Genomic DNA, 13,078 nt, shown 5'->3' with positions numbered 1-13,078 from the left:
CTTAGACCTGACTTGACACTAACTGAGCTGCTTCAGGGATGCTTAACCCAAAATGAACATGAATTCTTGTTTAAAATAACGTGGCCATGGTAATACAAACTTTAAATGATGCGAACTCACTACAGGATCTGGGGAGCGTGTACTTCATTGGAAATACCGCCTAGTGTTTATCCAGAAAGGGGTCTCCAAGTTGACATTCACAGACCTTGAATCTGTGGCAGGGATGTGAGTGGGAGAGCGTCACGGAGGGTGTTCTTGCTCTGGGGGCAGGATGGGTCTCTCAGAGGAGGGGGAGGTGTTCTGAGAGGCAGGGTTTGGTAAGACCATACTGATTGGTGGTATCCTGCTTCTTGTTTTGCAGATTGGAAACCTGGAAGATTACTACCACTTTTATCACAGCAAAACCTTTAAGAGATCAACCTTGAGCAGCAGAGGCCCTCACACCTTCCTCAGGATGGACCCCCAGGTACAGCTTTGTTCCCTGGGCAGGGTGCTGTCTTAGGGCTCAGGATGTCGTGTGCGGGTTATTTGTGTCTCTGGTTCTGAAAATGCCCAAGTCTGGATTTTAATGAGATTCTCCATGACCCGAAGTTTTCCTCTCTGAACAAAACGAAACAGATGGGCAGCTACATATCAGAGCATTTAAAAACTCCAAATATTTGGGTCCTTTGTGAGACATGAGAATTTAAATTCTTGACTTCACTTTGAAGCAACAATCAAATGACTATAGGGCTATCATCTTAAATCTTTAAAAGTCAACAAAATACACAGTAATTAATGGAGACAAATGTGTGCATCTTACCCATAAAGGCTATGCAATTCAAACTGTCATTTTAATAATGAAATTGGAGTTTGGAAAAGCAGGTGTTTTTGTGGTTGTCATAACACATATCTTAATGGTTACCATGAACCTGAAAACTTGGGCAGTGAATGTAGCTTTTTCCTTAAAAATCCCTGTGATCTCTGAGATGAAAACAGATGTAATTTGAAAAGAGGCTAATAACATTTTTAGCATAATTCTTATTTATCAGTGGTTAATCATACCTTCTACATAGATTTGAGATTAATATTTGACTCATTGGTCAGCAGATACTTGGTAAGATTAAAGACGTAAGAAGGCCAAGTGAGCCTTTGATGGCCTCATTCATTCACCAGGTGATTTTGGAATACCTGCTGTGTGTCCTGCTATGTCCATAACAGGGCCATTGGAGTGGACGGTGGGGCTGACAGTCCATAGAAATACACATGATACGTCACATGGCATTGAGAGCTACGAGGGACGGTGAAGTGCAAGTGACAAGCAGTTACAGCCCCAACAAACAAATGAGGCCATTGGTAAATTGTAGTTTTAGAACATGGAAATCACCCTCTCCTAAAAGCAGTGTGCAGAGTGTTCATTTAGACTCCCAAGCAGGCATGGGGTATTCCTGCAGTAATCCCCAGAGAACATGGATAGTAAAGTTTCTGCAGAGAAACTGGCCATGGTGGTATCCCAAGCACCACCCCCACCTTACCCCACCCACCACCCCCACCGCCCCACCACCGTGGCTCCTCTTGTGTTGACAGGAGAGATGGTTTGTCCTGGGAACACTTCTCTGGTTACAACTTTGTGATTTCTGGTTTCAAGAGCATGGGAAAGTCATCTCAGTGCATGACCTATACCATCCATGAGCTGGGCTCTGATAAGGTGGACACACGGTGTATGGTTCTGAGTTCACTTTATGGGTGGGTACGAGGATGGTTGGATGGATGGTGGGTGGGTGGACAAATAGAAGGAGATAGAATCAAACACTGTGCTAATCCCATTCTTCCCTCACAGCTAAGAGGAAGTTTGTGTTTATGAAGGGCACCTTACGTAACTCCTCCCACCTGGCTGTGTGGGGCTGTGGTTAGACCTGTGTGTGTTCACACCACAGAGCTGGAAGGACACTTTTCACAGGGGCTGGTGCATTTTTTTTCCTCTCAGAAGCAAAGCCAGGTGGTAGTGGCTAAGTCGCCCAGAACGGGCCATTGGAGAAGAGTGAGCAGACCCTATGCCCATGTCACCATAGGGCTGAGTGCAGAGCACATGGCCATCACATAGACACATGGGGGTTCTTGCAGCTGGTGGTGGGGGTGGTGCTGAGGTTCACAGGGGCTCCTCACCTGTCTAAGCTCAGAAGGGAGTTGCTGCCATGCCCTCCACTGTTTCTCTTAAGCACGCAGAGGTCTGTCTTGTGAGGTTGGTGTGCTTGTTTGGAGTTACTGTTCCCACAGGGAGAGTCACAGCGAGGGGCATGCTGTTTGCATGGGGGACAACTCCCCCCACCCCCCACCGCCCAGAGATGTGCATGAGAACAGGATGGGATGGTGGGATTCTTTGTCTTTTATTTATTTATTTGGCTACATGTCTTTAATTTTAATTAATTAATTTGTTTATTTGGCTGCATCTGGTGTTAGTTGCAGCACACAGACTTGCTAGTTGTGGTGAGTGGGCTCAGTAGTTGCAGCATCTGGGCTCTCCAGTTACGGCACTCAGGCTCTGGAGCATGTGGAATCATAGTTCCCCAACATGGGATGGAAACCTTGTCTCTGGCATTGCAAGGCAGATTCTTGAAGGGCTGTCCCTGGATGGGAGGTTTCTTGATCCCCTTTCTCCTACCCACCAGGATGCTTGGCCTCCTCCCAGCAATAAAAATGGATCAGAGGCCAGACAAGAGATTCAGGCGAGACGTTACTAGGGCCCTGCTGCAGCAGAAAGAGCAGGAACAAACAGGCTCCCTTGCTTGCTTGCTTCCCGAGGTGGGTGGGATGAGGGGAGCTGGTTCCTTATATGGGGTGAGGATCAGGGTGTGTTCAGGGTCAGGCTGGAGGGGTGACTTAGGTGGTCCGCCCGCCACTTTGGTGGTGTTGAGTGCAGGGGGCATGTGCAGTCCTCTGCTTCTGTTCCAGGCTCTTCAGAAGTGGCAACCGGGTGTTTAGTCTTTTTGTATCTTGTCTGGAATTTCCCCCAACTGTGCATGCATGCAGTTATTTATAGTCCATACACTTTCTCTGTATCTTATTGCTGGAGGAGAGGTTTGTGCAGGTACAAGCACCGCAGTGAAGGGCCCCAGGCCCCTGCGTGTCTCATTTCCGAGGAGTATTTTGGAGAACTAAGTGGCTTCTCAATTGTTAAAACTATGGCGGAGGTGAAATAGGAGATGTAACCTGTGTTTTGGTGTGGGGGTGGAGGTGGGTGGGTGGGGGGATTCACTCTTTTCTAGTGTCTAAATTGTACACCTTTTAAAGGTATTCAACTCAACTGCTCCACCCTTCCTTTCAGAATTACTAACTGTGCACCTGCTGAGTGTGACCCTGTGTCCAGGAATGCGGAGATGCCCACCTGGTGGGCCTCTGGCCCGTAGCCTCAGTAGGGCCGGACATGGGGGCCTGGCTGTGAGGCTGCAGGAGACAGCTGGGCAGGACTTGAGGCGGGCCTCAGCTGGCTCCTCCTTGGCATCTGTGGTGATGAGCTTGTGCTGTGTGGGTGGTTCCAGGCACTGCGTTCACTCTGGGTCTGAGGGCAGGGGCTCCCGGTCATCAGTTGTGGCCTCGAAGAAGAGGGAAGGAACTCCCACAGGCAGTGCCAGTTAACTTTTTTCAAATTAAAAATCCCTTTTATGCAGAGCTTCTTAATCAGCTCCTGACAGAGCTGCTGTGGGAGCATCCTGCCAATAGAGAAGAAGGAGAGAAAAGGTAAACAGCCGCTCATTCCAGTGGCCGCAAGGCCCACATGATTGCGATTGTTTCCCACAGTTCTTATTAAACACTTAGCCCCAGGGAGAGCATATAGACAACGGAACTGATGATGAATTCAGAATCGCAACTGAAACGCCTCCGTTTAAATCAGTCTAGTGTTAATGCAAACCAAATCAGTTAGCTGTCAGTATGACTAATATTTACTCTACCAAGTCATTGTAATGAAATATCGGGTAAAATTAGCTATTTTACAGAGATGTTTAGTGTTATCTTTTCCTGCAGTGCACTAGGACGCTTTCCCACATTAGCAAAGTGTTTTGTGACACCTTTGCGATCAGAGAGTTGTGTAATTAATATTAAAGAAAAGGGAAAAGATGATTTAATACTATCCAGAGTCATTGGAATGCAGTTGCCATCCTGTTTGAATGACCAAACTGGAGATGAATGTTATAGGGCTTAGGATAAAGTTCAGTCGAATGCAGATGGTATTTTATTTTAATTAGCTTCAGTCCCTATTGTATACAATTGCTTTGATAAGTGATGGAATTTAAAGCCCATCCCTACTTCGCCTGAAAGCTGATAGAGTGTACATTTGTTAGACAGAACGGAACAGAACACCAGCGGGAAGGAAGATTGAAGACTTGAGTCACATGCACGCACATACTTTAGGCATCTCTGCTCTGACCCTGTACCAGCATCGTGCAGTTGTTGTCTCTAATCACCTTTACTTGATGTTTTAAACGCCTTTAAAAAGGGCCATTTTGCTCGAAGAGATTGGTGGGCCAGCCCTCTCTCTTCTTGGGAGAACAGCCAACCTGCTCTCCGGGTGCGGTATCAGTCGCTGGGTTTCTCCAAAGGGCTGTCATTTAAGCCAACTGAAAGCATTTGTTTTTAAGTTGTTCTTTTGCCAAGAGTCTGGAGCAGGGTGGTTGTTACAGAAGCACCAGCTAATAGCTGTAAGGGCTCCCAAATGTTTTAAAAATTACTTGTTCTGACTATGTTCCAAGCTGGCTGATAGTTGGATGTTGCGTCTTCCAAGACTTACATTTTAGAGTGGTGACTCTGGCTCAGCCCTCCCACTGTGTGCTCAGCCAGATCAATGACAGAAATGGAAGAATAAAGATGTTGTCAGGGGCCCACGGTGGCTCCTCATGGAGTGGTGGGAGGCTTTGGGTTGACTCTCTGCTCCAGCCCTTCAGCGCCTGGGAGCTGGGAAGTGATTTCCAGGACCAGGGCGGGCATGCTGTTTGTGGGACAGGACTTTGCCCCAGAGCTTCATCAGATTCCGGTTCTCCTCCAGCAGTGATGCAACACTGAAGCTGATCTTTCCATTAACCACAGAGGGACTTTTATCTGAGTTTTGTGTGCTAGAGCCACTGGGCGTGCAAACAAACAGAAAGTTCCTGGCAAATACCAGCACGTGGACAGGAAGTGACTGCATTGATCTGGGGGTTGATGAACTGTGGGATGGGCTGGGGGTGGAGGGGATGGGTTGGGCTGGAGGGTGGGGTAGACTGCCACATACAGCCCGAAGGGTCCACCCATGTGGGGCGGGGAGGCCTTCAGCTGTCTGCACATTTCAGCACAACCCCACTGGGTCTAGTGGACTGGCTGCTATGAACTGGCAAACAGAATTTTCAAATATGCTTTAAAAGATGGTGCTGTATGATTTCACCAGCAGGCTCACACTTCCACTTATATGCCTCAAAAAGTCCCACAGTCCCACTTACACACCTCCAAGAGTCCTACAGTCACTGTGTCCCAAAGCTGAGTAACGTCCCAACCACAGCTCTCTCTCAGAGAGAATCCGCGCCTCCCGCACTCTCGTTCCTCTGCCTGGGCAGCCCCATCCTGACCTTGTCCTGCGTCCCTACCTGCACCCCTGCCCCAGCCCTGTCCTCTGTCACTTGGATGCCGTGCGGCCCCTTTCACTGGCCAGCTATGGGCATCCTTGCCCAGCCCTTGTTGTGGTGCTGCCGCCCCAGGACGTCCTTCCCAGGCCCCCTGGTCTGGCCTCCCTGCGACCAGGCTGGGCTTTGTGATCCTCGTCAGATGACATCTGCACTTCCCCCAGCCACCTGTGCACACACTGCCTCCCCTGGTGTCTCTCCAGTCTCAGCCCATGTACCCTCCCACTGGGAGCTGGCTCAGGGCGCTGCTCTAAGTGGTGGGAAGTCTGCACTCTGGGTCTGTGAGGTCCCCGGGACTCCTGGAGCGGAGGGGTCCAGGCTGTCTATTGTCCCAGCATGAAAGCCGCAGGGCCAGAGCTCATCTGACCACGTTTGGAGCTGCCCACTGCTGCAGGGCACGCGCCGTCTTACCAGGCTTGGGGACCCACGGGCATCCTGCTCCCTGGGGTTCCCAGCACTACGAGCCCATCCAGAGCAGCAGACAGACCCTTGGCCCTTGGTCCCACTCTTGTTCCTGTAAATCTGTTTCCAGCCGCCCCAGAAACTGCCAGGACCGAGGGCCCAAGCTCGGCGGAGTTTGGTAGGATTGAGGAGGGCTTTGTTTGCTGGGAATCTGGTAGTGACTAGGACTAGCACAGGGCTGGTGGGAACTGCTGGTTGTTCCCAGGAGGCCTGGAATTCCAGGCCCAGGAGCTGCAGAGAGGTGTGGGGAGGGAGGGGCTGGGTTCAGATGCAAGTAGCCCACCTTGTGCCTGGGCGGTTGGGGGTTGGGGAGGGTGAGTCACGTTCTCAGGGCCTGGCCATCCTCACTTGCTTTCACTCCCAAGTCCGGCAGGCCACCCGGTGAATAGCAGACAGACCCTCAGTGTTTACTGAAGCAGATGTCAATTTTCACAGGGTAGGTTCACATAGCAAGTTGTATCTGTTACTGTTTTCTCATAGACTTCTTTTTATGTAATGACTTTTTTTTTAACAAGTGTAACTTTACATATTATCCAATTTTTATTTGTCTAATTTACGTTCCCTTGTTGTGGTGGCAATGAGGGGAAAAGGGAAACCTTCTTCATGCTGCACAGAGGTCATGATACTGACCCTGAGACGAGGGTGGAAATTTCTAAACGAGCTTATGCCAGCTGAGGCTGGCCTTCGGTCAGCCCTGGATGTGAATTCCGGTGCCCAGACCGGCCCAGCACGGGGAGTGAGGAATCCAGCCCCTCCCGCCCATCGTCCGTCACCCAGGGATGTTCGAGAAAGTTGTCTCTGGGTCCTTGGCCTGTGGCTCTGAGGGAGAAACACCCACCAGAATGCTCGGGTCCAGCAGCGTCCCCGCTGCCCAGTGATCCTGATTGCGTCCCCGTCATTCGACTGCCAAATGCCCAACTTCAGAAGTACCTTGTGGCCTTGGTTAAATTGTGACAAAAGCCCTAAAGAGGGCTTTAATTGACCAGATGGCAGAAGCACTGATGTGGGCCGGCCGGGCAGCCCTGTCTGGCTGGTGATCCTGGAGTCAGCGCTCTGGCCCCCTGTCCATTTTGTGATCCTTAGGGGGACAGGGCAGGTGGGGGGAGCTTCCCCTTTCCTTTCAGGGAAATGAGAACTCAGATGAATCAAGGACCCTGACCTCCTGAGTCTGGTCTTGTCTCCTGCATTTGCAGGGGGGTGGTGCCGGCTCATACCAGCAATGAGCAATCACCTCTTGGCCCCTGTCCTTCAACTTTGGCAGAGAGGATTTGAGAGGTGGCCTGTGTGCTGGCCAGCTGAAGGAGTAGAGATGTGCCTGGGTCCCCAGTGGCCTCTGTCCCATGGCGGGGGTTGAGGGGGAGTTGCGTCTAGGCTGCGTTAGATCAGCTTTGAGTTTTCTGGTTTGTCTTCCTTCTCTTCTGCCTCTTCTACTGCCCAGGCTCTTGGGTTCCCATAGCAGCCTGGCATCTCCTCCCCACCCCGGGTGGTACCTCAGGGGGCTCAGGTGTCTCCCTGAGACTCGCTCTAAGGAGGCTGGTGCCCTCTGCCCCAGGAAGTCAGTGAGGAGGGGGGAGAGGTGTCAGTCTTCCCTCTCTGATCACTCTCCACCTCTGCAAGCTGGCCTCAGTTCTGTGCTTCTTAACTGTGCCAGAATCACAGGCCTCTTGGAAAGGCTGATGAAGGCTATGGACACCCTTTCTCTCAGAGAAGGAAAGAAACCCTAAGCTCACATCCACACAGCTCTACACATAGCTTCTGGGGCTCCTGGGACTTGAGCCTGCCCCTCCACCCTCCAGGGACCCTGGATGCTGGGCAGGAAGCCCTCACTTGGCAACAGCTCATTTCCTACATATGCAATCCATGGCCTGTGATGTGCTCTGGTCAGGGAGCATGGTTTCCTTTCTGTGAGTCCTCATGCCATGAGTTCGCATCTCACTGCTTCTTGGCTGGTAGAAAGCTGGCCCAGCACATGCTGCAACAGGTGTGGGGAGCAGTCAGCGTTGATGGGATTCGGGATGTGAGCATCGAGGCCTTCGCACGCAGGGGCCCCAGACGGGCTGATCCGACCCTCGCTCCACAGGCTGGAGGCTGAGGCTCAGACGACTGGGTCACAGTTTACTTTCCCAGTGTGCCTGCCGCTCGCCTCTCTCCTGGAAGAGGCCTTCGGATCTGGGCCCCGGACACTTGGAATCTGGCCTCTTGTGTCTTCCAGGGACTTGCCCTGGTCTGCAGGCATGGCTGGCTCTGTCACAACACACAGGAGAGGGATTCCCCATCCTTCCCCGGTGACAGAAGGACGCATCCCTCACTTCGAGGACGCAGAGGTGGGGAGAGAGGGGAAGGCGGACCGGAACTGTCTCTCTTGCCTAGACTCAGCTGTACACGAACACGGGACCTGAATAGAACTCCATGTCACAGGCTGAGCGTGGGGGCTGTGAGGAGGCAGGCAGCTTGATTCAGTTCCTGCTCCTCCCCTTGAGCTGGTGGAGGTCTGGGAGGGTGGTCATGAGGGCCTCAGAGAAGGGCTATTGTCCTTCATTCCATCTCCAAGCGGAGCCCCTGGGGCCCCTTCTGGGCCCCACCAGCTCCTGGTGGTGGCCCAGGGCTTCCCTAGTGGGCAGGGCCTGTGGCTGGTGGAGGGCAGTAAGCAGAGCACGGGGGTGCAGTGGCTTTGGGTGGAGTGCAAGGGCTATTCTTGCTCTGGTGGCATTCTTTCATGGAACAAAGTTTCAGAACAGCCCCTTGTCACTTGTTGCACCTGGGACAACCTGCTGGCCACCTTCTGGCCAAGCAGCCCCAGGGAAGAGGGTGTGGCCCTCCTGCCCATGGACACTCAGGGCATTGTATGGCCTGATAACTCACAATTTTCAAGGCTGTTCCGGGGTCCTGTCATTTACGTGACCTCTTTCTCAGCATCTTTTAAGTTTACCTCCTCTCAAGTGCAGAGTGACATTTAGCAGATGCCACATTTTAACTTGGCTTCTCAAGAAGAGAGCTGGAGGAGGCGTTGCCTCCTGCAGTACGCACTGCTCTTCATCTCATCTTGAGAAGATGGTAAAGTCTCATGAGGAAAATGTTTAACGGGAAACATGCAGAAAATGGATAAAAGAAAAAGAGTGATGTTTCACCTTCAAAATATGACTGAAGAAATGAGGGGTTACATGGGGTTATAGAGGCTTGCCCAGAAGAGATGACCTGGGCTGAGCTGGGCTCGAATGCTGCAAACCTGTTGTCACCCCAAAGCACCGATCTTCCACACAGAGTCCACACAGCTCCTCTGGTGGTCATGGAGACCCAGTCGCGTGCTCTGCTCCACAGTGGTTTCAAAAGTCTGTCTGTGGCTATATTTGAAATCTAAAGCGTATTCATTTAATGTCATTCCTTCATTCAAAGAGCATTTAGTGAACTCCTACTGTATGCCTCACATCACCTGGCACACACAAGTACAGTGGTGAGTGAAAAGCAGCCCTGGCTTCACACAGGCGAGTGGGGAGCAGAGGGTGGTCATACCAAGCTGGACATGTCCAGCCAGAGCTGTGGGCAGTGCTGGACGAGCCGGATCAGGGGAGCCCCAGCCTCGGGAGACATGCTTCCCTTTTCAGCATCAGGGGTCGTTTGCTGTTTAAGGAAGACAGAGGACAGGGATGCTGTTACAGGCTGAGAGCTGGAGAGACTCACATGACCAAGACACATCCTTCCCTCCTGGGGAGTGGGGTGGTGGCTCCTGAAGAGTCCGTGTCCACGTCCTCCATGTCAGCGGCATCATGGCACAGACATGTGCAGGGCACAGGAGCCTGGTGGCCCACCCCAGCTGGCCCAGGTGTCAGGGCAGGGTTCCCGGGTGGGGAGGGTAGAAAGGAACACAGTGAAGAGGCACCATGAGACTAGGCCTGCGGGCGGGAGGCCAGGCCAGATGGGGCCTGGGCAGGGGTCAGACTGCACCAGGTGTTGGTCATGGAGCAGAGACACTCCTAGAGTCATGTGACCTCCAGATGCCAGGGGATGGCAGCCATAGTGAGCTGTGGGTGATGGGGTCCTGAGGCCTTTAGGAGACTCTTGTGTTGGAGAGGATCCCTGCTTTGTCCTCACTCTGGGAGTTGGAGGGAGACAGTGGGTTTTAGTGCCACCGAGTTAGGAGAATCAGGCAGTGAGGGGGCCCTGGGTAGGCAGGCAGGATCCACTTTTGTGGCAGCTTTAGTTTGAGAGGACAGTGGGGGCAGGTGTCCAGGGCTCAGTGATGTTCAAGGGAGGGTGGGGGCTCCAGCCAGAGCTGGTAGCGGTGGGCATCCTGGGATGGCCCCTCTGTTTTGGTTAAATCCGCACCCCAGCACCCCCGCTACAGCCCTCAGCCCCTCCTCTGGGGGCTCCGGGTCTGACGTTAGTAGGACAGCCTCATGAATTCTCAGACATGTAACACCGCAGCCCTGATCAAGGCTGTGATCCCAGGGGGGCCATAACAAGTGACCACCAACTGGAGGTTTCAGACACCAGAAGCATATTGTCTTACCATCTGGAGTCCAGAGTCTCCAGAGCTATGGTGTTGGCAGGCGTGGTCCCTCTGGGGGGCTCCTGCCTTGCCACCTGCAGCTCTTGGCAGCTCCAGGCACTCCTGGAGCTGTTTTCTTCCCAAGGCCTCACTTTCCTTGGTCTTAGTCTCCCCCTGCCTGCCCCTTGTCAGGATGCTTGTCATGGGATTCAGGGCACAACCAGATAATCCAGCATGACCTCGTCTTCAGAGCCTTAGCTGGTTACAGTTGCAGAGACCCTCTTCCTGAGTCAGGCCACGTTCCTCCATTCTGGGTGAGTGAAAGCACCTTTGCGAGGCCACAATCAACTCCCTGTGAAACCTAATGGGAGTGTTGGAGAGCTGACAGGGACTTTCTTGTCCCTTCCTTCCCTCCAGGGACCCGAAGGCTTTTCAGAGCGATCAGTTCTCTTCCTAAGAAGGCTGGGGCCCCAACCAACAGCTCAGCTCTCACCCCGCACACACTGCCACATGTGTATCTTATTGTGACCCAGGCTGCAGATCTGCAGACTTCCCTGAATACACCCATGGCCTTGACAGGTAGTCAGCGTGCACTGCAGTCTCTCCCCTGCCATCTTCACCAAAAGAAGGCCTGAGCACCTAGAAGTTCTGAGGGCTCTAGTGAGCCGACCAGGAGTGACGCTGCCATGTAAAATGGGCAGGTTGCCAGCAGAACAGGACAACGTTCCCTGTGCTCCCGCCTCTCGGGGCAGGAAGAGCTCACAGTCAAGCCCCACCCAGCCTGACTCACCGTCATCACCAGCTCACCGCCTGTGTTCCTTCCTCTTCAGTGGTTTGGGAAGAGTTTCAGAAGGCTTACCTCATAGCTCAGTTGGTAAAGAATCCACCTGCAATGCAAGAGACCCTGGTTCGATTCCTGGATTGGGAAGATCCACTGGAGAAGGAATAGGCTACCCACTTCCAGTATTCTTGGGCTTCCCTGTGGCTCAGCTGGTAAAGAATTAACCTGAAATGCAGGAGACCTGGGTTAAATCTCTGGGTTGGGAAGATCCCCCAGAGAAAGGAAAAGCTACCCACTCCAGTATTCTGGCCTGGAGAATTCCATGGACTGTATAGTCCATGGGGTCACAAATAGTTGGGCACGACTGAGGGACTTTTACTACAGAAGGATGTGTGTTATCTCTTAAGTGTTTGATAGAACTCACCTGCAAAGCCATCTGATCCTGGACTTTCAGATACTGGGAGTTTTTTCGTCATGGTTTCAGTCTCAGCACCCGTGGCTGGTCTGCTCTGGCTCACTTGTTTCCGAGCTGTGCGGAAGAATTGGTTCCATAGATCACATGTCCTTAGGATCCTGAACTGTGTTCCTTTGTCATGAACAGCCTCACTGTTCATGATGAAGTGCCCCTTGGGAAAGCCACAGTTTCAGGCACCTGATTGGGGGTCATCGGCACCCGTGACCCTCCTGGAGAGGCCCGCCAGCTCTGGGTTCCAACCTGAGGGGCCCCTGAAGCAGAGCTCTGTGTCTGAGTGGAGGGGTGTGTGTGTGTGGGGGGGTGTTGGTCCTGGGTGGGAATCAGTGGTGTTTACACTCATGCTCATGACCAGAACCAGCAGTGGACACACTGGAGACAGTGCGGCATTATTGAGTAGCCCACTGAGTAAGGGGCCAAGGGGCCATGCTCCCCAGAGACACAAGGGCCAGTCTGGAAAATGGCAGGAGGATGGAATGCAGGAACTCTCTGCCCTTTCCTGGAGCTGGGTGAGAATCAGGGCTGTGGCTGGGGCCTGGAGAAGGGAGATGGGGATTGGGCCCTGACCAGGTGTCCATGGGCTGAGTCAGCCTCTGTGCCTGGCTTCTGGGAGTTCATCTGCGCAGGTCTGGCAAGTGATTTATTGTATCCATTGGCCTGACAGTGCCTGGGAGCTGTCAGTGTCCTGCAGTGACCTGTCCCGGGGGAGAGGGCTGCCCCGGACCCTGCCACAGGGACAGCCCCCAACTGTCACCACCCCCCTACCCCGCAACTGTGTGTCAACTGGGTTCGTACCCAGAGTACAGCAGCCACTGAGACCAGGAGCTCTTACTGTCTTATCCCACAAGGGGATTGTTCTGTGACTGGTGGCACTGTGCCCTCCTTCGTCACCTGCCTGATTTGCGGGAGCCACCCAATTGGCCTTGGGAGAGGAAGGTCCACCTCCTCTGTGATGGGAAGTGCAGCCCGGTGGGTAGTGAGTTGATGGGCCCAGAGCATCCCATCCCAGGAGCTTGAGCTGTCCACGGGATACGACCACTGTACTTATAGCATGCAGCCCACCCAATTAGGGCATAGGGTCTTAGGCATTTTATACCAAGTTAAAGCTTCCTGGTTCAGGCAGTAATACTTTGGGAAGTCTCACATGCCATCAGAGGGTGTTATGAGCAGAATACTTCACTGTGCAGTTTTATTTGCCTTGCCCATGTCTCCTGCATCTCCCACATTGGCAGGCAGGTTCTTTACCT

At 52.7% G+C, this 13,078-nt stretch overlaps 1 protein-coding gene and 1 long non-coding RNA gene across 17 annotated transcripts in view; one reads left to right on the top strand and one right to left on the bottom strand.

Moving 5' to 3' along the window:
* Positions 1–13,078, top strand: part of PCSK6 (proprotein convertase subtilisin/kexin type 6) — a 208,113-nt gene that overhangs the window by 90,541 nt on the left and 104,494 nt on the right. For 14 of the 16 annotated variants that reach the window (XR_014070285.1, XR_014070284.1, XR_014070287.1 and 11 more), the window contains one exon: positions 362–466. Coding sequence is in view for 7 of the 16 variants with exons in the window: in XM_081546615.1 (XP_081402741.1) it covers positions 362–466 (105 nt within the window). In the remaining 9 variants the exon portion in view is untranslated. Of the gene's footprint in view, positions 1–361; positions 467–12,266; positions 12,341–13,078 lie in introns of those variants that run through there. The other 2 variants (XR_014070286.1, XR_014070289.1) reach the window with 1 other exon arrangement.
* Positions 6,610–11,226, bottom strand: LOC145528348 (uncharacterized). Its single transcript, XR_014070313.1, has 2 exons — positions 10,600–11,226; positions 6,610–9,710 (listed from the first exon to the last, which is right to left on the bottom strand). It is a non-coding gene; the product is annotated as an uncharacterized LOC145528348 (long non-coding RNA).

This window comes from Giraffa tippelskirchi, chromosome 12 (genome assembly GCF_054371585.1).
Source record: "Giraffa tippelskirchi isolate mGirTip1 chromosome 12, T2T-mGirTip1v1.2.pri, whole genome shotgun sequence".
In the NCBI taxonomy this organism is placed as follows: domain Eukaryota; kingdom Metazoa; phylum Chordata; class Mammalia; order Artiodactyla; family Giraffidae; genus Giraffa; species Giraffa tippelskirchi.
This window is presented reverse-complemented; position numbering and strand designations above follow the sequence as displayed.